The following is a 24,351-nucleotide window of genomic DNA, read 5'->3' as shown; positions in this document are numbered from 1 at the left end:
CTGTGGTTTTGCAGGGGTGGGATTAAGTTACATGAGGCCATCTTGATGCTGAAACCAAGAAGTTTGAAGGGGGGGGGGAGGGTTTGAACTACCTGGATGCTGCCTTTGGTTCCAGGACGGAAGAAAGGAGGCTTGGAAATATAAATACAAAAGAAATGTACAAATATCTGATCTGGGGCAGTGGGTGGTGGGAGATGACCAAGGCAGGGCTGCCCTGAAAGTCTGCAATCCCAGGAGGAAGTTCTGCCACTGAAATAGTAATTTATTATTTATACCCAGCCACTCTGGGCGGCTCCCAACAGAATATTAAAAACACGATAAAACATCAAACATTAAAAACTTCCCTGAACAGGGCTGCCTTCAGATGTCTTGTAAACGTCAGACAGTTATTTATTTCCTTGGCATTTGATGGGAGGGCGTGCCACAGGGTGGGCACCACTACCAAGAAGGCCCTTTGCCTGGTTACCTGTAGCCTCACTTCTCGTAGTGAGGGAACCACCAGAAGGCCCTCGGCACTGGACCTCAGTGTCCAGGCAGAACGATGGAGGTGGAGATGCTCCTTCAGGTATACTGAGCCGAGGCTGTTATGGCCAAAATTTATGAAACTGATATGATACGGACTTCAATCTGGTTTTCAGACAATATTGATATATCACCCAGCCCTAGACAGCACCTGTCAGCTATCCAATGCCTGGGTTAACGTCTCCAGAAAGTGAATGAATTGATTTCGTCTCTTGATAATTTTGTTGTAGCTAAAGGTCCAGAGTTCCATCTTGGGTGTCTCCAGGTAGGGCTGAGATGAGGTTTCCTGCCTGAAACCCTGGAGAGCCTCTGCCAGTCAGTGGACAACTCTGAGCTAGATGGCCTCACTCTGTACAAGGCAGCTTCTCCTGTTCTCCCCTTGAAAGCAAGATCTCTTGCTGAGGAAACTTGGCAGCCCACAAGCACCCAGACCCTGTGTAGATCCAGCCCTGGACTAGAGAGGCTCCCCTTTGGCCTGATCCAGCAGCCTCCAGCAGGGTCTTGTGTTTGCATACCCTATACGCAGTGATGGCCAAACTTGGCCCTCCAGCTGTTTTTTGGACTACAACTCCCATCTTCCCTAGCTAACAGGACCAGTGTTCAGGGATGGTGGGAATTGTAGTTCCAAAACAGCTGGAGGGTCGAGTTTGGCCATCACTGCCCTAGCAGAAGCACCATTCTGCAACCCCCATCAGACACAAAATTTCAGACTTCAAAGAGTTGTCACACACACACATTTTATTTTACACAACGCCACTTTCATGCCATCACAGTCCTGGACAATCGACAGCAAGAGACCAAAAGTGCCATAATTTTTTTTTTGCAACATACTCAGAAACACCTAAGACATGTGAGACCCAAGAGGCAGGATTGGAAAAGAAGTCAGACTCCATATTTAAGCAACTCAAGATGAAATCCTCCATCCACTTACCTGGCAGTAAGCCCTATTGAACTCAGTAGGGATTACTCCTGAGTAGAAGGCTGGTTGGAAAGAATGGGGTTTTTTGGGGGGGGGGAGGCTTCAAAAACGGGAGTTTGGGGACAAGACTTTCAAAGTCACAGCTTAAGTTCTACCGTAGCAAATGTCCAAATTAAGTGAATTCCTTAGAAGTCAGTTTTTTTAAAAAAATATATCACAGGATTCTTCGTTACTTTTCATCAAAAGGCTAACCTTAAGAAACATGCATTTCTTGAGCTGTATTCTCAGATTTTAAAAATGCCTCCCTCCTCTCCAATGCTCACAAACTGGCTTCTGATACTCCAAATTGCCTGCTATTTAACAGCTGCCTAGTGATTCCAAGGGGTGCTACACAGTCCTTTCGCACCCCCCTTCACTGCGCTCTGAAGTGGGGCACACACCCGCTTTTCTTGCTAAGCCAGACTTTGCACTCAGAAAGGATCAGCCAATTAGGTGAGGCTCCTAGTAGCCCCATCATGGCAGGACTTGGGGGCTGTGGCCCAAGGTCCCACCTCTTCTAAACGAAGTTATGCCACACACATTACCACCTCGAGAGGGGGATAATAATAATAATAATAATAATAATTATTATTATTATTATTTTATTTGTACCCCAGCTGGAGCTGGGCTCAAGGCGGCTAACATCATAAAACTAACACAGTATACAAAGAACACAAGAACATAAAAACACGCAATCAATTAATTAAAATGCATCTTAAAATTAGTTCAGAGCAAATTAAAATCTGGACAGATGGCAGTCCAGCTAGGAGGCCTCTTTAATGCTTGTTCTTATACAGAAATAAAAGAATCAGACTGAAACCAGACCAAAGGCCTGGTGGAACAGTTCCGTCTTGCAGGACCTGCGGAAAGATGTCAAATCTCGCAGGGGCCAGGTCTCTTGTGAGAGAGCATTCCACCAGGCTGGGGCCACGGCCAAAAAGGCCCTGGCTCTGGTCGAGGCCAGTATAATCTCCCTGGGGCCTGGGATCTTCAGGGTGTATTATTTGCAGACCGTAAGGTCCTCCGTGGGGCATACCAGAAGAGGCGGTGCTGTAGGTACGAGGGTCTTAGGCCACATAGGGCTTTAAAGGTTAAAACCAGCACCTTAAACCTGATCCTGTACTCCACCGGGAGCCAGTGCAGCTGGTAAAGCACCGGATGAATGTGATCCCGCTGCGAGGACCCTGTAAGGAGTCTCACCATGGCATTCTGCACCCAGAAGACCACTCAGCCCAGAGGATGAAGTTACTGCTGCCCCTGCCCCCTCCTGTCCGGAAGTTATTCAGCCTGGCTCCTTTGCACCAGGCGGTAATAGGGGCCCCTCCGGCTCATCAGCTCAGAGTGAGTCCCCTCCTCCACAACCTCCCCACCCTCCAGGACAACGATCCTGTTTGCGTTTTCCACCGTCTGCATCCGGTGAGCAATCACCAGCACCGCCCTGGCCTGGCCGTTCATCAGTGACTGCTGGATCTAGGAGAAGAAGCCAAAAACCCCGTATTAGATTTATTTTATTTATTTATTAGATTGATATCCCAGCCCTCCTCCAAGAAGCTCAAGGTGACGTATATGGGGCTCTTCCTCACAACCCTGCGAGGTAGGTTAGGCTGAGAGGCAGGGATGGGCTCAAGGTCACGCAGTGAGCTTCAAGGCTGAGTGGAGATTTGAACCCGGGTCCCAGTCTAACACACTAACCACTGGCTCTGTGTGTGTGCGTGTGAAAGAGAACGAGTCAGAGAAATACAGAGATTGAGAGATGTTTGTAAGCATTATGGATCTTCCTGTGTTTTCCCATACAAGGATATAGAGCATGGAGTGCTCCAAATTATTATTATTATTATTATTATTATTATTATTAATTATTATTATTATCATCCTGCTCATGTTAGGTAGCCCAGCATTTGGGTGGCAGAATAGCATGCAGTCCAGGATAGATAAAATTTGGCATCCTTAGGTAGGCCAAACTGGATAAATAATGATGGGGAAAACTGAAAGGATAAGGTCTAAAAGCTGTCTGGCACTGGAAAATGCAAGTCCCTTTATTAATATTATAAATAACAATAATATAGGTAAAGGTAAAGAACCCCTGGATGGTTAAGTTTAGTCAAAGGTGACTATGGGGTTGTGGCGCTCATCTCGCTTCAGGCCGAGGGAACTGGCGTTTGTCCACAGACAGCTTCCCGGGTCATGTGGCCAGCAGGACTAAACCGCTTCTGGCGCAACGGAACACCGTGATGGAAACCAGAGCGCACGGAAACACCGTTTACCTTCCTGCCGCAGCGGTACCTATTTATCTACTTTCACTGGCGTGCTTTCGAACTGCTGGGTTGGCAGGAGCTGGGACAGCAACAGGAGCGCACCCCGTTGCGGGGATTCGAACTGCCAACCTTCTGATCGGCAAGCGCAAGAGGCTCAGTGGTTTTGACCACTCCGCCACCCGTGTCCCTACAATAATATAAAACCACCACACCCCCTCAGGGCTAACCCTTCTCACGTTAACCAAGTCCCACAATTCCTCTCCACACGACACTCACAGCAGCTTCGCTCTCCACATCCAGAGCACTTGTGGCCTCATCCAGCACCAAGACCTTGGGGTTCCGGATCAGGGCCCGGGCGATGGCCAGGCGCTGCTTCTGCCCCACGGACAGCTGGCCTCCCTTCTCCCCGACATCTGCAGGGAGGCAGGAACGAGAGACAGGGTGGGAAGAGGAAAAAACTGCCAACCTAAATAAAGCCTGTTTGCCAGAGGAGTGGGAGTGGTCACAGGTGTGCAAAGGTGAATCTCATGTAAATTAGGATCCTGAACTCCTGGGTTCATTTGGTGGGATAATAATAATAATAATAATAATTTATTATTTATACCCCGCCCATCTGGCCGGGTTCCCCCAACCACTCTGGGCGGCTTCCAACAAAACAGAAATTCTAAAATACAGAAATCCATCAAACATTAAAATACAGAGATCCATCAAACATTAAAAGCTTCCCTAAACAGGATGGAGTGAGCAGTTGGGTGGAGGTTCGGGCACAGTGACAACAGGAGCTGAGGCTCAGAGTCTGGACTTCTCACTCTTCAGAAGAGACTGGAGCCCCACCAATTCTCCTGGAGGAATTTAGTGGGACACAGAAATTCATGTTATCTCAGTGGGGAGAAGAGAGGGTAAGAATCAGGCCTTTTCTGGAAGGAGAGTGGAGTTTTGCAAAGATGAAAGGAGATGGGAGGAAAGAGGTTTCACCCACCTGCAGCAAACCCTCCTTCCAGCTCATTGATGAAGGCCAAGGCGTTGGCTTCTCTTGTCGCAGCCGCCACCTCTTCCTGGCTGCAATCCTGCACCCCATAGGCGATATTGTCCCATATGGACCCAGAGAAAAGGACCGGTTCCTGTCCCACCAGCGCCACCTGCAAGCAGAATGAAGTGTGACGACTAGGGGGAAAATTGGATTCAGTTTGCATTTAAAGCGGACCCTACCATATTTGCGCCTTCTCAAACAATCTAAGAACCGAAACGCAGGCGAACCTTCAACATTCACAATTCTCTGAATTTTGCAGCCCTGTTTTCAAACCCAAAACATTTCAAAAATGAAGAGGTTAGTGAAAACAGCCTACAACAGGCACCCCCAAACTGCGGCCCTCCAGATGTTTTGGCCTACAACTCCCATGATCCCAAGCTAACAGGCCCAGTGGTCGGGGAAGATGGGAATTGTAGTCCAAAACATCTGGAGGGCCGAAGTTTGGGGATGCCTGGCCTACAAGAAGAATGCTTTATATTAGGAGAAATTGCTTGCAAAAATGTGTGAATTAGTAAAAGTTGCAGACAATAACAAGTTTATTAGGAGAAATTTGCACTGAAATTTTCATGCAGATTTTTAAAAGCAAAACCCACAAATGGCTGCATTAATGTACAGAACTAAATTAAAGTTGGAAAGATGAGAAACAGAGAACAGGAAGGGGCAGGTCCCTTCAAAGATTTGAAGAAGGCTCTCATATCCCCTCTGAACCATCCCTTCTCAAGGCTCAAGAGCCGCAATTATTCCTTGCAAGCATCTCCTTGTGGGAACTCATCTCCAGTCACCCTCCCCTGGAAGAAAATCACAATTTACAGCTTAAGTACCAGGCTGGGATGTGTTTGTTTATCACGAAAATTTGGTGGGCATGGCCTTTTGCAACCCACATTTCCTCTCCAGTGCTCAGCCACACCCTGTCATTTCCTGTTTTACAAAATATGCTTCCTGTTTTGCGAAAAACAGAACCGCCATTCCCTTGGTACTGACTACTCTCTAACATCCCAAAAATCCTTTGGAACTCCCTGCCAATTGACATCAGGCAGGCGCATTTGCTGTATTCTTTTCAGTGCCTGCTAAAACATGTATGTTCAGGCAACCCTATCGAAATTTGGGGAACACTAACAAGCGTTTCAATCTGGGTTTTGTTTGTTTAGCTTATTGCTGATTTTAATTATTTTTCAATGCTGTAAATAGTTGTTTTCAACTTTTTAAATTGTTTGTTTCTTCTTGTTAACACTTTGAGGTTTTATTACAAATAAGTGGTATATACAACTCGTGAGATAAATTTGGGAGCCTATGCCCTTTTAAAATGTAGGGTTTTTTGGGGGGGTTATTGGGCTATTGTTGTTTTTATTTGGATTATGGATTTTTTAAAAAAACATTTATACTTTTCAGATATATACATTTCACTGATTTTACAATTATTTTGACATTTTAAAACTTGACTTCCTTCCCCCTCTTCCTGTGGCTCCTTAAATTTATTTTTAATATCTTCTGCCTATCCAAATTAACAACTTATTTATTTATCTTCTTTAAATATATACTCTTATGTAGCTGCAGGTTATTACAATAATCCTGTCACTGTTTTTATCTGTTTACAATTTATCTGTAAATACTCAATAAACCATTCCCACTCTTTTATAAAAAGTTTTGTCATCTTGATTTCTTATTCTTCCGGTAAGTTTTGCAATTTCTGAATATTCCATAAGGAAGAATGGATTATGGATTTTGTGGTTTTATATTATGATTTTATTCTGTAAACCACCCTGAGACCTGAGGGTACACGGCGGTATATAAATTCAATAAATTCAATAAATAATAAATAATGAAGAGGAAACAGGCGTTTGATCTCAGCCACACTCCGTGGCCCCCCTGGCTCACCTTGCTGTGCAGGTACTTGTGCTCATAATCCTGGATCGGGACCCCGTCCAGCAGGATCTCCCCAGACTGGGGCTCATAGAAGCGCTCCAGCAATGCCACGCAGGTGCTCTTTCCACTTCCGTTCAGACCCACAAGCGCCACCACCTCCCTGGGATGGAGCTCAAAGGAGACATTCTGCACAGGAGCAAGGGAAGGAGAAAAACACAGGGCTGTGATTCCCCTCCTCTGGAGCCAGGAAGAAGAAGAGAAGAGCTTGGATTTGATATCTCGCTTTATCACTACCCAAAGGAGTCTCAAAGCGGATAACATTCTCCTTTCCCTTCCTCCCCCACAACAAACACTCTGTGAGGTGAGGGGGGCTGAGAGACTTCAAAGAAGTGTGACTAGCCCAAGGTCACCCAGCAGCTGCATGTGGAGGAGCTGAGACACGAACCCGGTTCCCCAGATTAGGAGTCTACCGCTACACCACACTGGCTCTCTCAGGAGGGAAACACAAGGTACAGAACCTCTTTGCAGATGAGTAAGAGGCAAAATATATCCTAGGAGCATTTGTAGGATTATTTATAAGGCTGGTTTCAATAAAGAATGGCAGGGAAGGAAGAGAGAAATCTATATCCCCTTGTTCTCAGTTCAGAGCGAATGAAGCTGAAGGTACTTTTAAACTTCATTCACCTGTGGAACTACAGTTCCCAGGATGCTTTGGGATGAGCCAGGACTGTTTAAAGTGGTATGATGTTGTTTTGAACATTTGGTGCAAATGGAGTTTAAGAAGGGTTGGCCCACTGCATTTTGAGGTCGGTCAAAATTTTGAGGCCAGTCCCATTTAAAGAGACAGGACTCCCCATAAGGCCATGAAGACCAGAATCTCAAACTGCCTCACAGCACCACTGAGCCAAGATTCTCTGCTCCAACATCCTCAGGTGACCAGATTCTTGGCCATGTACCTTTAAAACCTGAACATCAGGGCGGGAAGGATAGCAGAAGGAGACGTTTCTGAAGGAGACGTGGCCTTGGAGGAAGTCCGGGGCCAGCGTTCCCTCATTGCGAATGGACGGTTCCCGGTGCAGGTAGTCAAACACTTTTTCTGCAGCTCCCACATTGCTGAGCGCATCTCCGTATATGTACATCAGGGTCTGTGAGGGGCGAAAGAAGAGCAAGACGCAGAGGTTTGTCAATATGCTAAACTTATTCCATATTCCCACCCTTCAAACCCAGAATGGGAGTTGTCGGCAGCTCAAGACATTTTGCCACCCGAGGCAGCAACCCCACAGAGCCGCTGCTGGTTAGTGTATACAATGCTGAACCAAATAGCCCAATGATCTGACTCAATATAAGGCAGCTCCCTGAAGAATGGAGAAGAAGCAAATGGACCTGGTATGTGGAGGATGAAGGGATGGGCAAGAGCATCACACCCATTTAGGGAGGCAGTGGTAAAACAACTCCTTTAGAAACCTTCCCTGGATTCAGAAAACTTAACTACCAGCCAGTTCCTAATCTCCCTTTCCTGGGCAAGATTGTGGAGCGAGTGGTCGCAGACAAGATCCAGGCACTTTTTGGAAGAAACTGAATTTCCAAATCCAGATCCAGACCACTGCTTTGGTTGCCCTGTATGATGACCTCTGTCAAAAGAGAGACACAGGGAAATGCGTCCCTGTTCATTGTTCTCGACATCTCAGGGGCTTTTAATACCATCAACCATGGTATCCTTCTGGAGTGACTCTCTGAACTGGAGGTGGGTGGTTCCAGTCCTACTTGGATGGTCGTTCCCAGAGGGTGTTGCTTGGGGAATGCTTTTCAGCCCCATAGAAAGACAAAGACGAGGACTTAGAGCAGTGGTTGCAAACCGTTTTTTGGCCATGACCCACCTAAGCATCTCTAAAATCCTGCTGCCCCCCCTCCTCCTGTGACATATAATTATTCTTATTCAGAAAGTAAACTCCTATTCATATGGAGGAAGCCTAACAGGCCATTAACTGTTAATAACTCATTCTCGAATTGCCCCCCCAATCAAATTGCCTCCTCTGTGGGGTGTGTGCCCCATGTTGGGAACCATGGGTGTAAACAATGCTGACCCAAATGGACCAGTGGTCTGACTCAATATAAGGCATAGAATCATAGAATCATAGAGCTGGAAGAGACCACAAGGGCCACCCAGTCCAACCCCCTGCCAAGGAGGAAACACCATCAAAGCATAGATGGCTGTCAAGCCTCTGCTTAAAGACCTCCAAAGAAGGAGACTCCACCACACTCCTTGGTAGCAAATTCCACCGCCGAACAGCTCTTACTGTCAGGAAGTTCTTCCTAATGTTTACCGGTAGGTGGAATCTTCTTTCTTGTAGTTTGAATCCATTGCTCCATGTCCGCTTCTCTGGAGCAACAGAAAACAACCTTTCTCCCTCCTCTATGTGACATCCTTTTATATATTTGAACATGGCTATCATATCACCCCTTAACCTTCTCTTCTCCAGGCTAAACATACCCAACTTCCTAAGCCGTTCCTCATAAGGCATTGTTTCAAGGCCTTTGACCATTTTGGTTGCCCTCCTCTGGACACGTTCCAGCTTGTCAGTATCCTTCTTGAACTGTGGTGCCCAGAACTGGACACAGTACTCCAGATGAGGTCTGACCAGAGCAGAATACAGTGGTGCTATTACTTCCCTTTATCTAGACCAGGCATCCCCAAACTGCGGCCCTCCAGATGTTTTGGCCTACAACTCCCATGATCCCTAGCTAACAGGACCAGTGGTCAGGGAAGATGGGAATTGTAGTCCCAAACATCTGGAGGGCCGAAGTTTGGGGATGCCTGATCTAGACGCTATACTCCTATTGATGCAGCCCAGAATTGCATTGGCTTTTTTAGCTGCTGCATCACACTGTTGACTCATGTCAAGTTTGTGGTCTACCAGGACTCCTAGATCCTTTTCACATGTACTGCTCTCAAGCCAGGTGTCACCCATCCTGTATTTGTGCCTTTCATTTTTTTTGCCCAAGTGTAGTACTTTACATTTCTCCCTGTTAAAACTCCCTGAAGGATGGAGAAGCAGCAGATGGACCTGGTATGTGAAGTTTGAAGGGAAGGGCAGGAGCATTGCACCCATTTAAAAAGCTGAAAGCGTGACTCTAATTGTGGAATAGCTGGAATGCCAGCGCTGTTGCAGCCTCCCGCTGCGGATTTCCACCCACCTGTACGTGGTCCCCGAAGTCCATCTGGTAGAGGATGAAGGAGAACAAGTTCCCTTGGGTCATGAGGCCAGAACGGATTTGCTGGTACCCAGAGTGAAGCATGATCAGTTTCAGACCCAGCTGCATGAGCTAGAGAGAGAAATTTGGGGGGAGAGGTTGAGGATTGACAGCCTCCCTAGCAGGCATTTCATGGCTTGGCTGTTCTGGTCACCCCTTTCCCCCTCTGAGGATGAAATTCAATTCAGTTGGCCTCTAAAAGAGAATCAATCAAATCTGCACTTTCCCGAAACAAGACACAAACCTAGACAGGCAGACTTTGAAATTTACACTTCTCCAAACTTGGCAATGCCCTGCTCCAGCTAAGTAATGTGTATTGGGAGGGAATGCTTGCAGAAATGTGCCCGTTACTCGAAACTGCACATGTTTATTAGGAGAAAGCCACTCTAAAATGCTGAAGAATTCTCATGTGCGTTTCTAAAAAGAAAACTCACAAACAGTGATGTATGGAAGTGAGAGCTGGACCATAAAGAAGGCTGATCGCCAAAGAATTGATGCTTTTGAATTATGGTGCTGGAGGAGACTCTTGAGAGTCCCATGGACTGCAAGAAGATCAAACCTATCCATTCTTAAGGAAATCAGCCCTGAGTGCTCCCTGGAAGGACAGATCGTGAAGCTGAGGCTCCAATACTTTGGCCACCTCATGAGAAGAGAAGACTCCCTGGAAAAGACCCCGATGTTGGGAAAGATTGAGGGCACTAGGAGAAGGGGACGACAGAGGACGAGATGGTTGGACAGTGTTCTCGAAGCTACAAACATGAGTTTGACCAAACTGCGGGAGGCAGTGCAAGACAGGAGTGCCTGGCGTGCTCTGGTCCATGGGGTCACGAAGAGTCGGACACGACTAAACGACTAAACAACAACAACAAATGTGAAGAAATGAATTGAAGATTGGGGGGGGGGGGAATGAAAACCAGGAGAACTGACATTGACAGATTCTTCCCTCCCTCCCAGGTTCCCCAGTAGTCAAAGATGCACCCAGTTTAAATCAGAATTAAATAGGCCCTGTATCCTTTTGGAAAGTTCTTGTGTGATTTCCCCCATCCTCTTTTTTCTCTTTTGGATCTTCCAGTTTGGCTATGAAAGAGGACCGCACTGCCCAACCCGCTGAAGGCCTTTTGACAAGCAATGCTCAGTTTTTAAAGGAAAAACAGCACAGAGCAGTGAGGTCTTCAGAGTGCACTTAATGGTCTCAAAGAAAGGGGGCCATGTGCCACCCCCACCTAGAAGAGCGTTCCACATCTGTGGGGTCACCAGCAGAAAGGCCCTTTCACCTGCCAGCCTGATTTATCCCACTGGTAGGTATATGAAGAGGGATTGTAGGAAGCAGGATGAGAACAGATATCGCACGGCGGCAGCGGGAGGCCCCATTAGCTAAAGTGGTACCTCAGGTTAACAACTGTTTCAGGTTAAGAACAGACCTCCAGAACGAATTAAGTTATTAACCCAAGGTACCACTGTATATCCATAAAAACTGGCCAATATGAAGACACCGCAAGACACTGACGCTTGATATTCCAATGGGAAACAGTGACCTTGACCAGGGATGTCAAGATGATTGGAAAAATGGAAGAACCAAAGAAAGGGGTTCCGTTTCCAGAAAGCTGCTGCCACACCTCTACTTGGGAGGATGCTTGTCCCCTTTTGGACCTCCCCAACACCAGACCCCAAGGTCTCACCCGTCTGAGGAGCAAGTAGACAGCCCTCTCCCAATCTCTCTGATCCTTGAGCCGGTGGGTCTCTGCCAAGGCAGCGTTGTAGCGCTCAGACTCCTCCTCCTCGGTGGCAAAACTGCGGACCGTCTCAATGGAGGAGACTGTTTCTCGCACCACCTCCCCAGAACGTGCCAGGGAGTCCTGGATCGCCTGCAGAAGAACCTGGAGAAAGCAAAAGAGGGGGGCAAAGGGGAGAGTTTAGGAGCCTGCGCTAAACGCCAGAGGGGGGCAGACTCCTGGGTTTGGCTGCAAGATACCATTGCTTCAAGCTACGTGCATACCGTTCCTTTAAAGAATGTTCAAAGCCACCCCCCCCCTCGAAAGAACATTGGGAACTGTAGTTTATCCTTCACCCCTAACAAACTACAGTTCCCATGATTCCTTTAGGGGTGTGTGCGTTAGCTTACCTTAACATGACTGATTGACAACAGGGTCAACAGACTACAACTCCCAGCATCCCTGACCATTGGTCCTGCTAGTTGGGGCTGATGGGAGTTGTAGTCCAACAGTCTCCAGAAGTCACCAGGCTCCTTATCTCTGGTCCACAGCATTACCAAATCCAAAGAGACCAGCTTGCGTATAAAATAGCAAATTGACCATAACTCCATTCCATTCCGTTTATTGAAATACAGTGGTGCCTCGGGTTACATACACTTCAGGTTACAGACGCTTCAGGTTACAGACTCTGCTAACCCAGAAATAGTACCTCGGGTTAAGAACTTTGCTTCAGGATGAGAACAGAATTTGTGTTCCGGCGGTGCGGCGGCAGCGGGAGGTCCCATTAGCTAAAGTGGTGTCTCAGGTTAAGAAAAGTTTCAGGTTAAAAACAGACCTCCGAAACGAATTAAGTTCTTAACCTGAGGTACCACTGTATATTTATATACTGCCTGTCATGTAAAAAAGCATCCAGGCAGCATAGAAAAATGAAAACCAAGCAGCAGTATAAATATGCAATATGCTGAAAACAGATAAATTTAACAAAAGTTTAAGTCATAACAGCGGGCCTCACAAGCAAACACACAGGCTCCTTGGGGAAGATCACTTCTCTTTTTTAAAACAATAATTTTTATTAGTTTTCAGTTACAATAATCCAGTGGCTGCCTCATTATAACACTGCCAAATTATAATACAAGTACTAATCCCAATCATTCAGTTGCCAAATTATATAATTTAGGCGGCCTCCCCCGTGCTAGAAGGGATGGTTTGATTATTAACTTTGTTTCCGCGTTCCAAAATCTTATCCATCTCAATTACACTCTAGTTAAAATAACAATCCCTTATTCAACAACTGCAATATTAATGACATCCACTCGTCTTGACACATTAAGAAGAGTCTGGGTTTGATATCCCGCTTTATCACTACCCTAAGGAGTCTCAAAGCGGCTAACAATCTCCTTTCCCTTCCTCCCCCACAACAAATACTCTGTGAGCTGGGTGGGGCTGAGAGACTTCAGAGAAGTGTGACTAGCCCAAGGTCACCCAGCAGCTGCATGTGGAGGAGCAGAGACACGAACCCGGTTCCCCAGATTACGAATCTACCGCTCTTAACCACTACACCACACTGTAAATGATTTATAAACCCATAGGTGAAGCATTCAAACTATATCCTTCTTCCTTCCCTGTGTGTCAGTTATTATGTCCGTGGTGTTCCTTTCTGTCCTTGTAAAATGTTATGTCTATCTATTCCCACTTCTCACACCCACACCATATATTTATAAAGCATCCTTACAGCAGTCACGGCTTCCCCCAAAGAATTATAGCAGGGGTCCCCAGACTTACCCGGCTTCGGGCCGGAGGGCAGGGGAGTGTGCGCCCGTGCGCATGCGCGCACACACACTTACTGGCGCGGTGGCGCGCTTCCAGGTCGAAAAATTGCCGAAAATAGTTTGTGTGCATGCGTATGGGCCTCCCCCGACCCGGAAGTGCACCGGAAATGACCTCTTCTGGGTCGGGAGAGGCCCATACGCATGCACACAAACGATTTTCGGCGCTTTTTCCGATCTGGAAGCACACTGCGCGCCGTAAGAGCGGGTGGCGGGGGTCGTCGCGGACCGGATTGGGAGGCCAATTGGGCTGCATCTGGCCCATGGACCGTAGTCTGGGGACCCCTGAATTATGGGATATGTAGCTTGTTAAAGGTGCTGGGAGCTGTAGCTCTGTGAGTGACCTCCTAACAACTCTCATTGCACTTAGCAAACTACAGTTCCCAGGATTCTTTGGGGGAAGCCTTGACTGTTAAAATGTGTGGCATTGATGTTACCCCTCTGACTGGACCCTGCCTCTCGTCCACAGGGAGGCGCTATCTCTCAAAAGGTTTAGAAAACAGGGAACAGCAATCCCCGGGAAGAAGCTCCCCTTTCGTTTCTTGCACTCGCAGCTCCCAGGTCTTTCCCCGCCTGCTCTCAAGGGCCCCCTCACCTTGTAGCGGGCATCGTAGACCTTCTGGACAGCCAGCATGACTGGCACCTCAAGGAGGGTCAGCAACGTCAGGCGCCACGACAGGCCAAGCATGAAGGCACAGAGCCCAAAGACCTTGATCAGGCTGCGGAGGAAGATATTGGCGTTGAGAGGCACCCAGCGGCTCATCATGGTGGTGTCTCTGGAGAGGCGGGAGGTCAGGTCTCCTGTGGGGTAAAAAGAGATGCTGATCAGAGCCCGGAAACTGGAGGGCTCAAAAGTACATTCTAATAAAAATTGCTGTTGTTGCTGTCTAGTCGTTTAGGACTCTTCGTGACCCCATGGACCAGAGCGTGCCAGGCACTCCTGTCTTCCACTGCCTCCCGCAGTTTGGTCAGACTCATGTTGGTATCTTCGAGAACACTGTCCAACCATCTCATCCTCTGTCATCCCCTTCTCCTTGTGCCCTCAATCTTTCCCAACATCAGGGTCTTTTGCAGGGAGTCTTCTCTTCTCATGAGGTGGCCAAAGTATTGGAGCCTCAGCTTCACGATCTGTCCTTCCAGTGAGCACTCAGGGCTGATTTCCTTCAGAATGGATAGGTTTGATCTTCTTGCAGTCCATGGGACCCTCAAGAGTCTCCTCCAGCACCATAATTCAAAAGCATCAATTCTTCGGGATCAAAAGTGCATTCTAATAAAAAAATATTATTATTATTTTTTTAAAAAAGCTCCACCTGAGGCAAGATGGATAACAACTAGGGGAAAGAAAGACAGAACATCTTACAAGGACAGGAAGAAACACCTCTTTCTCTCTATTGTTGATTGTTGTGACTAGAATCATAGAATCATAGAGTTGGAAGAGACCAGAAGGGCCATCCAGTCCAACCCCCTGCCAAGCAGGAAACACCATCAAAGCATTCTTGACATACGGCTGTCAAGCCTCTGCTTAAAGACCTCCAAAGAAGGAGACTCCACCACACTTCTTGGCAGCAAATTCCACTGCCGAATAGCTCTTACTGTCAGGAAGTTCTTCCTAATGTTTAGGTGGAATCTTATTTCTTCTAGTTTGAATCCATTGCTCCATGTCCACTTCTCTGGAGCAGCATAAAACAACCTTTCTCCCTCCTCTATATGACATCCTTTTATATATTTGAACATGGCTATCATATCACCCCTTAACCTTCTCTTCTCCAGGCTAAACATACCCAGCTCCCTAAGCCGTTCCTCATAAGGCATCATTTCCAGGCCTTTGACCATTTTGGTTGCCCTCTTCTGGACACGTTCCAGCTCGTCAGTATCCTTCTTGAACTGTGGTGCCCAGAACTGGACACAGGACTCCAGGTGAGGTCTAACCAGAGGTCTGACTATTCCTTTCTGTTCACGAGAAAGTGAAAAGAAAAACCCTTTTCTAATTAAAGGATGGAAAGGAGAAATAGTTGGTGGTTAAGCAGATGGAGGGATGGACAGACCGACCGATGGATGGATGCATAAAGTCCTCTGATGATCAGATGAAGGAAAGAAGACGCTGTTGATGAGCTATAATTCCCATCATCCCTGCCCACTGGGCATGCTGGCTGGGGCTGATGGGAGTTGGGGTCCCATAATATCCAGAGCGCACCAGGATATTCCTTACCTCTGAAGTTGGCAGCAAAAACAAACATTAACAGAATTGCCTGCTTGAGTGGCCGGAGCAGGATCTTGGGAGGCCCAAGTTCAAATCCTGGAAAGCCTCATATCTTGACGTTCCTCATGGAGCCTCAGTTATGCCACCCATAAAATGGGAATATTTAAGGCCCAATCATAACAGGGGTGTTGCAAGGATGAACCACCACAAGCGCTCTGTACGTGCACTAGAGAACACTCAGGGAGCTGGACTGAACGGCAGGCCTGGGTTTGGAGATAGGGGGCCCTCACCTGTTTTCACCTCCTGGAAGAACGCCAGGTCTTGCCGGACGAGAGAAGAGAAGAGGCGACTTCGGATCCGGATGATGGCCCGGGAGATGGTCATCATGAAGAGTCCCCCGCGGGTGCCGGCAGAGAGAGAGCTGGAACAGAAATGGAGAATGCTCTACAAAAGGAAACTGGGAATGTGTGAGTCCTGCTCTGGAGGGTAGGAATCGAAATGGCATCCTTGGAGCTGCTCGTGCCCCCCCCCCAATGTGATCACCTTTTCGAGTCTGTTATGTACGGAGCTGAATCCTAGAACAATAGGATCCAGAATGCAGCAGTCTGATTGGTCCGCAGGAGCCGTCCAAATCCAGCTCCAGGTGGAAGTGAATCAGCAACCTGATTGGCCTGCAGGAGCAGCCAATCAGGCTGCTGGCAGAAGTCAATCCGCAACCTGATTGGCCTAGAGGTGCAGCCCTGAAGTAGCCAATCACACAAAGCCCATTGTGTAAATAATGTATATAAGCAGACGTTTTGGGGAAAGAGCCATTCTTCTCTTCTTCTTCTGTTGCTACTACAAGCCAAATATAGAGCATGAAATTCACTCTCAACTCTGAGTATATTTCAGAGTCACATTCTGGAAATGTGGGGGCTTTCCTTTGCAGTAGAAAGCAGTTCTCCAAGCAACCCCCCCAAACTGATTTCTGAATTCAATTTAATTCCAAAGAAATAATTTAACTCCCTAGATTATGAGAAAACCGAACATACCCCAGCCAAGCCTAACCAGGGCTCCTTTGGTTTTTTGCCAGGGCAGGGGGTGTGGTCAGGAAGAAACCCACCTTCCGAGCGACGCCAGACACATGAGGAAGATGGCGGCGGAGAAGGCATCTGAGTCATACTTGCTGCCCAAGATGTCAATCAAGCGTCCCGTGTAGTAGGGGATGAATGTTTCACCTGCAGAGAATTTGCGCTTTGAAGATGGGGGGGGGTACTCTTCGGAACACAAGAAGGGTCCCTTCACCCCGTTAACACCTGCCTGCACAGACAAGCAGAGCTTCTCCAAGATTTGGGAGCCCCCCCCCCCCCGAACTATAAAAGACCATAGTTTAATGTTAGAAGGTTCCAAACTCAATTTCAGATGGAGGCATATTCCCCATCTGAAATAATAATATAATATAATATATAATATTATTTCAGATGGGGGACATGGCTCAATCTGAAATTGAGTTTGGAACCTTGTAACTTTTATTTCCTTTTTACCAATTAATTTTTATTCGTCTTCAAATTTATAACACATCAAAACCAAAGTAAACTTAGTAAAGGTAAAGGGACCCCTGACCATTAGGTCCAGTCATGACCGACTCTGGGGTTGCGGCGCTCATCTTGCTTTACTGGCTGAGGGAGCTGGCGTACAGCTTCCAGGTCATGTGGCCAGCATGACAAAGCCGCTTCTGGTAAACCAGAGCAGCACACGGAAACGCCGTTTACCTTCCCACTGTAGCGGTTCCTATTTATCTACTTGCACTTTGACGTCCTTTCGAACTGCTAGGTTGGCAGGAGCTGGGAAGGTTGGCGGTTCAAATCCCCGCAACAGGGTGAGCTCCCGTTGCTCGGTCCCAGCTCCTGCCAACCTAGCAGTTTGCAAGATGCAAGTAGATAAATAGGTACCGCTCCAGCGGGAAAGTAAACGGTGTTTCCATGCGCTACTCTGGTTCACCAGAAGCGGCTTAGTCATGCTGGCCACATGATCTGGAAACTGTACGCCGGCTCCCTCGGCCAGTAAAGCAAGATGAGCATCGCAACCCCAGAGTCATTCACAACTGGACCTAACGGGCAGGGGTACCTTTACCTTTACCTATCTCTAATTTAGAGTTTCCATATTGCAGAAAGTTGTTCAGCTTTTTGTAAGTTTTACACGAAAAACTATATAAGGAACTTTGCCAAAATCTACACTTCCTGCATGGGTTGCCATACATCCACATTTTCCCGGACATTCCAATGATTTCCGCCCTGGCCAAATCCTGGCTGTGTCCGAGAAATTCCTAACGTATGGCAGCCCTACTCTAATTAACATCCATTTTTCGGCAAACTCCTCGTCCCTCAGCTGTTCCTTTACCAACTCCTGCATATAGATAAAACAAAATCACAGTGGAACCTCGGTTTATGAATGCGCCTTGGCCGCTGAGTGTTTCTCAATTTTCTCAATTGAATTTTCCGACCACCCATTGCGCTTTGGTTGTTGAACATTTTTTCAGAAGGCGAACGATCTTCCGGAACGGATTATATTCGACAACTTAGGTTCCACTGTATATCAAATAACGACGACCGAGGTTATAGTAATTTAAATCTTTCATTCTTCTTTCCAACCTTCATTATCCCTGATAGTTTCCAGCCTCTGCCTGTTTGTGTGAACCTTTTGAGTGGAGAGTCTTCATTTACAAACCCAAACCAGATGATTTCCTTTCCCTATTCAGTCTTTGTTATTGAGTTATGACCTCTCAAGGCCATTATTTACATTTCATTGGTGATAAAGCTTTTACAGCCTGTGTGGAAATGAGGTGTACCATATACAGTCTCCCTCCCCCCCCCCAATAACACTTCCCACTTCTCTCTCACACACACATCCAAACCAAACCTACTCACAAAGCACAGCCATGGTAAGGAAGGAAAACGCCCCTGCGAGGTAGGGCACATCGGGGCGGTAGAGCTTCACCAGTTTCCAGAGGGTGGCCTTGTCTTCTCCTCCCTTCTTCGCCTCCTCCTCCTCTTCCTCCTCCCTTTGCCCCAGGACGTCCCAGATGATGTGGGCCAGAGCCACCGCCCCATAGCCCAGCAGGAGCCAGGATCGAGGGGCTGATGACAGCAGGAAAGGAGGGTCTCCAAACCAGTGCCCCACAGCGAGATAGAGGGGCTGCAGCAGGCTCACAGTTGCCAGGGCTGCGAGGGGCATCTGGGAGGGCCGGGCCAGGGAGAGGAACCCCCGTGCCCCACAGAGAACCAGCAGGCGCAGAGCCGCCTCCAGCCAGGCCGCAGGGACCCCCAGAGAGGCAAAGGCAGATCGCTGAAGATCTAGCAAGGGAAGAAGGACCATGTCGCACAGAATGAGAGGGATAGCCAGCTTCAAGGGGGCAGGCAGCATCATGGCGGCCGAGTCTGTGGAGAGAAGGAATTGCCAGGTGTAATTAACAGTCTGAAATGTGAGAGACAGTTTGTGTAGGGAGAATCTCAGCTGCTGCCCAGAGTGCTGGAAGGGAGACCTTCTCCCTGCTGCAAGGCCCATTTCCACCTGGCCTAGGAGGTGGAGCCTAGAGTCACCTTGAGCAGCTAAAAGAGGCTCCTGGGAGGCCACTGGGACATTGCTGAAACAACTCTTGCGTTGGGGCAACTGGCTAAAATGTTTTAAAAGGTTCCAATTTTGGTTCCTCTGTTTTGTTTTTGTCGGGTTGGTGTTGGTTAAATGTTTACTTGGGGTTGGCGGTTATTTTGAGTATAACTGTAAATTGTTTATTATTGTTATTATTGTTGCTGTTGTTATTGGGGTTTTATTTATTTATTGGTCTGCTTGTTGCTTATATAGGATATTTTGGGGGTTTTTAATGTTTGAGGTTTGTTTTTGTTTTTATATATGTTGTAAGCTGTCCAGAGTGGCTTGGGAAACCCAGCCAGATGGGTGGGATATAAATTTAACAACAACAACAACAACAACAACAACACAGTTGTACCTAGGATCACAAATGCCTTGGCAGTCAAACGTTTTGGCTCCTGAACGCCGCAAACCTAGACGTGAGTATTTTGGTTGCGAATTTTCTTTGGAACCCGAATATCTGGCACAGCTTCCGATTGGCTGCAGGAAGCTCCTGCAGCCAATTGGAAGCTGCACCTTGGTTGTCGAACGGTTTCGGAAGTCGAATGGACTTCTGGAACGGGATTCCGTTTGAGTTCTGAGGTACGACTATAATAAGATGTCTTCCCATCAGATGTCAAGGAAATAAACAACTATCTGACTTTTAGAAGACATCTGAAGGCAGCCCTGTTTAGGGAAGTTTTTAATGTTTGATGTTTTATCGGTTTTTAATATTCTGTTGGGAGCCGCCCAGAGTGGCTGGGGAGACCTGGCCAGATGGGCGGAGTATAAATAATAAATTATCATCATCATCATCATGATAAAAGCCGAGTTCCACTTCCCCATGCAACACTCCCCCCAAAGGTGGCAGGACCGCAAAACCCATCAGTGCCATCCCACATGGACAATGGCTGAGGATGATGGGAGTTGTAGTCCAAGATACCAGGTTGAGGTTCCTTATCCCTGGCCTGAAGGGATGTCAGGCAAAAATCCCACCCTCCAGACACTTTCTGTCAGTCTCAGTTCCCCATCTGTAAAGTGGGCATGGCAGTGACCTCACCAGCAAGTACCGGTAGCACACTCCTATCTATGTTCACCCAGAAACAACTCCCAGTGTGTTCAATGGAGCCTACTGGGGCTTTGGTGGGTTCTCGCGAGAGCAGCTACTGGATAGCTCAGTCAGTAGAGAATGAGACTCTTAATCTCACGGTTGTGGGTTCGAATCCCACGTTGGGCAAAAGATTTCTGCATTGGGGTTGGACTAGATGACCCTCATGGTTCCTTCCAGCCCTATGATTCTATGGCTGTTGAGCACTTTGCAAAATAAAAATTGCACTGTGCTTAAGAAGGAGCCGGACATAAGCTATCCTATGGCACTTACAGCGCAATCCTAACATTTAAAACAGCATGAACTTCACAGAACTTCAGTTCCCTGGGAAAAGGGATTGATTCGAAGGCTCCTAACAACTCTCTGCAGCCTGAAACTACAATTCCCAGGAGGCTTTGGGAGAGAACACGACTGTTTAAAGCAGGCATAGGCAACCTTGGCTCTCCAGATGTTTTGGAACTACAACTCCCATGATCTCTGACCACTGACCCTGTTAGCTAGGGATCATAGGAGTCGTAGTTCCAAAAAATCTGGCGAGAGAGCCAACGTTGCCTATGCCTGGTTTAAAGCAATATTATACAGTACTGCTTAAATAAATAGTGCACATGAGGCCCGTTACTCAGAAGGAAGTCCCTACTAAAATCAAGGGGGCTTACTCTCCAATAGAGACTTATCTCTGAGTCAGACTGCCCAAGACTGCGCAGAAAGTGATAAAAAACCTTTCAAGACCCATAAGAGCCCACTTTTCTAATTCTGGGGGGCTTTTCTAGTTTGGGGCATTTTGCTCCGAAGAGACTGACAGGACCGCCCCTTCTGGAACAGGATTCAGTTATTATTTTTATTTTCATCTCCGAGCAGAAAATAAAACTGAAACGGGATGATTTTAAAAGGTGGGGAAATATTTATTGTGGGGCGAATTTTTATTGTGTGTTTGTGTGTGTCCCAGCCCTGCTAAAATGGAAAGACACGGATCCGATCCGACCTCGGGGACAACCAATTATTTTACATTAAGCGACCCGCTCCGCCCGGCCCCAAGAAGAAATCAAACATTGAGCGAGAGCCTCTTTTGCAACATCTCCCCTTTTTGCATTGAAACCACCCACCCCCGCGCGCGCTTGATGCACCCCCCACCCCTTGATGCCCTTTCCTGGGTCTCCCACCCCACAGCCCCCTGGCCTTCCTCTCCCCTGCCCTCCTTACCTGCCCTCCGGTCTCCCAGGGAGAAAATGAGCTCCTCTGCGCTCGCGGGGGCTCGAGCCGGCGCCCACTTTCGCTTTCGAAAGGGGAAATCCAGCCGCTTCCCTTCCCCCCCGCCCACGCGACCGCATTCCCCGGTTCGGCCACCAGAGGGAGCCCGCGCTCTTTGCTTTATAAAACCTCTCTCCAAAGCGGTTCTCAAACTCCCCCCCTCCCCGGCTCACATTTTCAGAAAAAACGTTTGCTCGCGCCGCTCCCATTTTTATTTTATTTTTTTGATACGAAATACATTGGAGAACAACTCGCAACAGTGCTTGATTTATAGCACAGGACGCAGATACTTTGTAATACGAGTGTGGGGCATCCAGGAAGTCTAAAACTATGGAGCTACAGAATAACAGGAATCATTCCCAAAATATAATAGTTATAAACGAGTCTCATACATATCATGTACCTCTATCAACTCCCTGCTAGATTTTATCAGCCACAATGGACAGTCCCGGATTTACAGAAGCCGCTCCAGTTTCTGATTTGATCCTAGAATGTCCCGCTTTTCCTTAGGACGCCCCTATTTTCATCAGAAAAATGTCAGAGGGTACAGAGTTATCTGACCCCGGAGCCAAGGAGATAAGCCTTTAGAAGACATCTGAAGGCAGCCCTGTATAGAGACGTTTTGTAATGTAATGTTTTGTTATTTTTTTATATGGCGTTAAGATGCCCAGAGTGGCCGGGGCAACCCAGTCAGATGGGTGGGGTATAAATAATAAAATCACTATCATCATTATGTAATAAGATGTCCCTGTTTTCATTGGGAAAATGTTGGGAGCATATGGAAACATAGAATTGTAGCATTGGAAGGGACCCCAGGAGTCATCTAGTCCAACCTCCTGTGATGGAGGAACCTCAGCTAAATCACACATGACGGACAGCGAGAGGGCGTATAACAGAGGATTGAAGGCACGGGTCAGTTCTGCGTCCAGGGAAGCTGTCTAACAGCTCCATCAAGTACACAGGCTGAGACTGTCTGCAAACTGTCTCGCCAGAGTGGGGCATGTTATGGTTATTTCCCGCTTGGACTAATGCAATGTGCTCTACGTGGGGCTACCTTTGAAGGTGACTAACTAATCCAGAATACGGCAGCTACACTGGTGACTGGGAGTGGCCGTCGAGAACATATAACACTGGTCTTAAAATACCTATATTGGCTCCCAGTACGTTTCCGAGCACAATTAAAAGTGTTGGTGCTGACCTTGAAAGCCCTAAACGTCCTTGGCCCAGTATACCTGAAGGAGCATATCCACCCTCATCATTCAGACCAGACACTGAGGTTCAGCTCCGAGGGCCTTCTGGCAGTTCCCTCACTGCGAGAAGCAAAGCTACAGGGAACCAGGCAGAGGGCCTTCTCGGTAGTGGCACCCGCCCTGTGGAACGCCCTCCCACCAGATGTCAAATAGAAAAAACAACTACCAGACTTTTAGAGGACATCTGAAGGCAGCCCTGTTTAGGGAAGTTTGTAATGTTTGATGTTTTATCGTGTTTTTAATATTCTGTTGGGAGCCACCCAGTGTCTGGGGAAACCCAGCCAGATGGGTGGGGTATAAATAAATTAGGTAAAAGTAAAGGTATCCCTGACTGTTTGGTCCAGTCGCGGACGACTCTGGGGTTGTGCACTCATCTCGCTCTATAGGCCAGTGTTGAAGCATTGATTCTTCAACATCAACTTTGTTGGACTGTTCATGTTGTGCGGATGCCTGATGGTCGTCTTCCAAAGCAACTACTCTATTCTGAACTTAAAAATGGAAAGTGTAATGCTGGTGGTCAACAAAAGTGGTTTAAAGACTCTTTCAAGGCAAATCTTTAAAAATGTAGGATAAACACCAACAACTGGGAAACACTGGCTTGCGAGCGCTCCAGTTAGAGAACAGCCTTTACCAAAGGTGTCATAGGCTTTGAAGACACTCGAACTCAGGATGCAAGGGAGAAATAATAATAATAATAATAATAATAATAATTTTCAAAAATTATTTATTTATTTATTATACCCCGCCCATTTGGCCGGGTTCTCCCGGCCACTCTGGGCGGCTTCCAACAAAACATTAAAATACAGAAATTCATCAAACATTAAAAGCTTCCCTAAACACGGCTGCCTTAAGATGCCTTAACATGCTAGGAGGAAAGCACGCTTGGCAAATCTACACCATGATCAACTCCCGCCCGGAAACAGCTTCTGGGTCATGTGGCCAGCATGACTAAGCCACTTCTGGTGAACCAGAGCAGCGCAAGGAAACGCCGTTTACCTTCCCGACGGAGCAGTACCTATTTATCTACTTGCACTTTGCCTTGCTTTTGAACTGCTAGGTGGGCAGGAGCTGGAACCGAGCGACGGGGCTCACCCCGTTGCGGGGATTTGAACCACCGACCTTCCGATCGGGCTCTGCGGTTTAGACCACGGCGCCATGTGCACTGTGTCCTAAATATTTAAACAAATATTATTTATTTAATCATAATAATAATTTATTATTATTATTATTATTATTATTATTATTATTATTATTATTATTATATTCCTAGTCCCTGGTGTGGACAGTGCTGAGCTACGTGGACTGGAGAAGGCAGAACGAGGAATGAGTGACAGGCGTGGGACACCCCCCTCCCCATATCAGGATTGATCTACATGAACCCGCTGCATACACTTTATGTGGAAGGCAATGAGATGAGGAAGAAGTTCCAGACCCTGAAGTCCCCACAGCAAACCTAAACTGGGGAGGGTGTGGCATCGCCGGCATCTCAGAAACGGCTGTGCTTCGCTGTTTGGCTGTGCA

The 24,351-nt window shown here is 47.3% G+C and overlaps 1 protein-coding gene across 1 annotated transcript; it reads right to left on the bottom strand.

The window, feature by feature from the left end:
- Positions 1-1,242: 1,242 nt before the first annotated feature.
- Positions 1,243-21,612, bottom strand: TAP2 (transporter 2, ATP binding cassette subfamily B member). The gene is made up of 12 exons (XM_035107454.3): positions 21,533-21,612; positions 18,525-19,034; positions 16,721-16,835; positions 15,909-16,039; positions 14,014-14,219; positions 11,560-11,757; positions 9,824-9,952; positions 7,585-7,773; positions 6,641-6,814; positions 4,715-4,874; positions 4,012-4,148; positions 1,243-2,950 (listed from the first exon to the last, which is right to left on the bottom strand). Exons 2-12 carry the CDS (start codon positions 19,021-19,023, stop codon positions 2,759-2,761), a joined length of 2,130 nt encoding a protein of 709 aa, XP_034963345.3. The 5' UTR covers positions 19,024-19,034; positions 21,533-21,612; the 3' UTR covers positions 1,243-2,758.
- Positions 21,613-24,351: the final 2,739 nt, after the last annotated feature.

This window comes from Zootoca vivipara, chromosome 2 (assembly GCF_965207765.1).
Source record: "Zootoca vivipara chromosome 2, rZooViv2.hap1.1, whole genome shotgun sequence".
Classification (NCBI taxonomy): domain Eukaryota; kingdom Metazoa; phylum Chordata; class Lepidosauria; order Squamata; family Lacertidae; genus Zootoca; species Zootoca vivipara.
The sequence above is the reverse complement of the archived record's forward strand: the minus strand, read 5'-3'. Positions and strand labels throughout refer to the sequence as shown.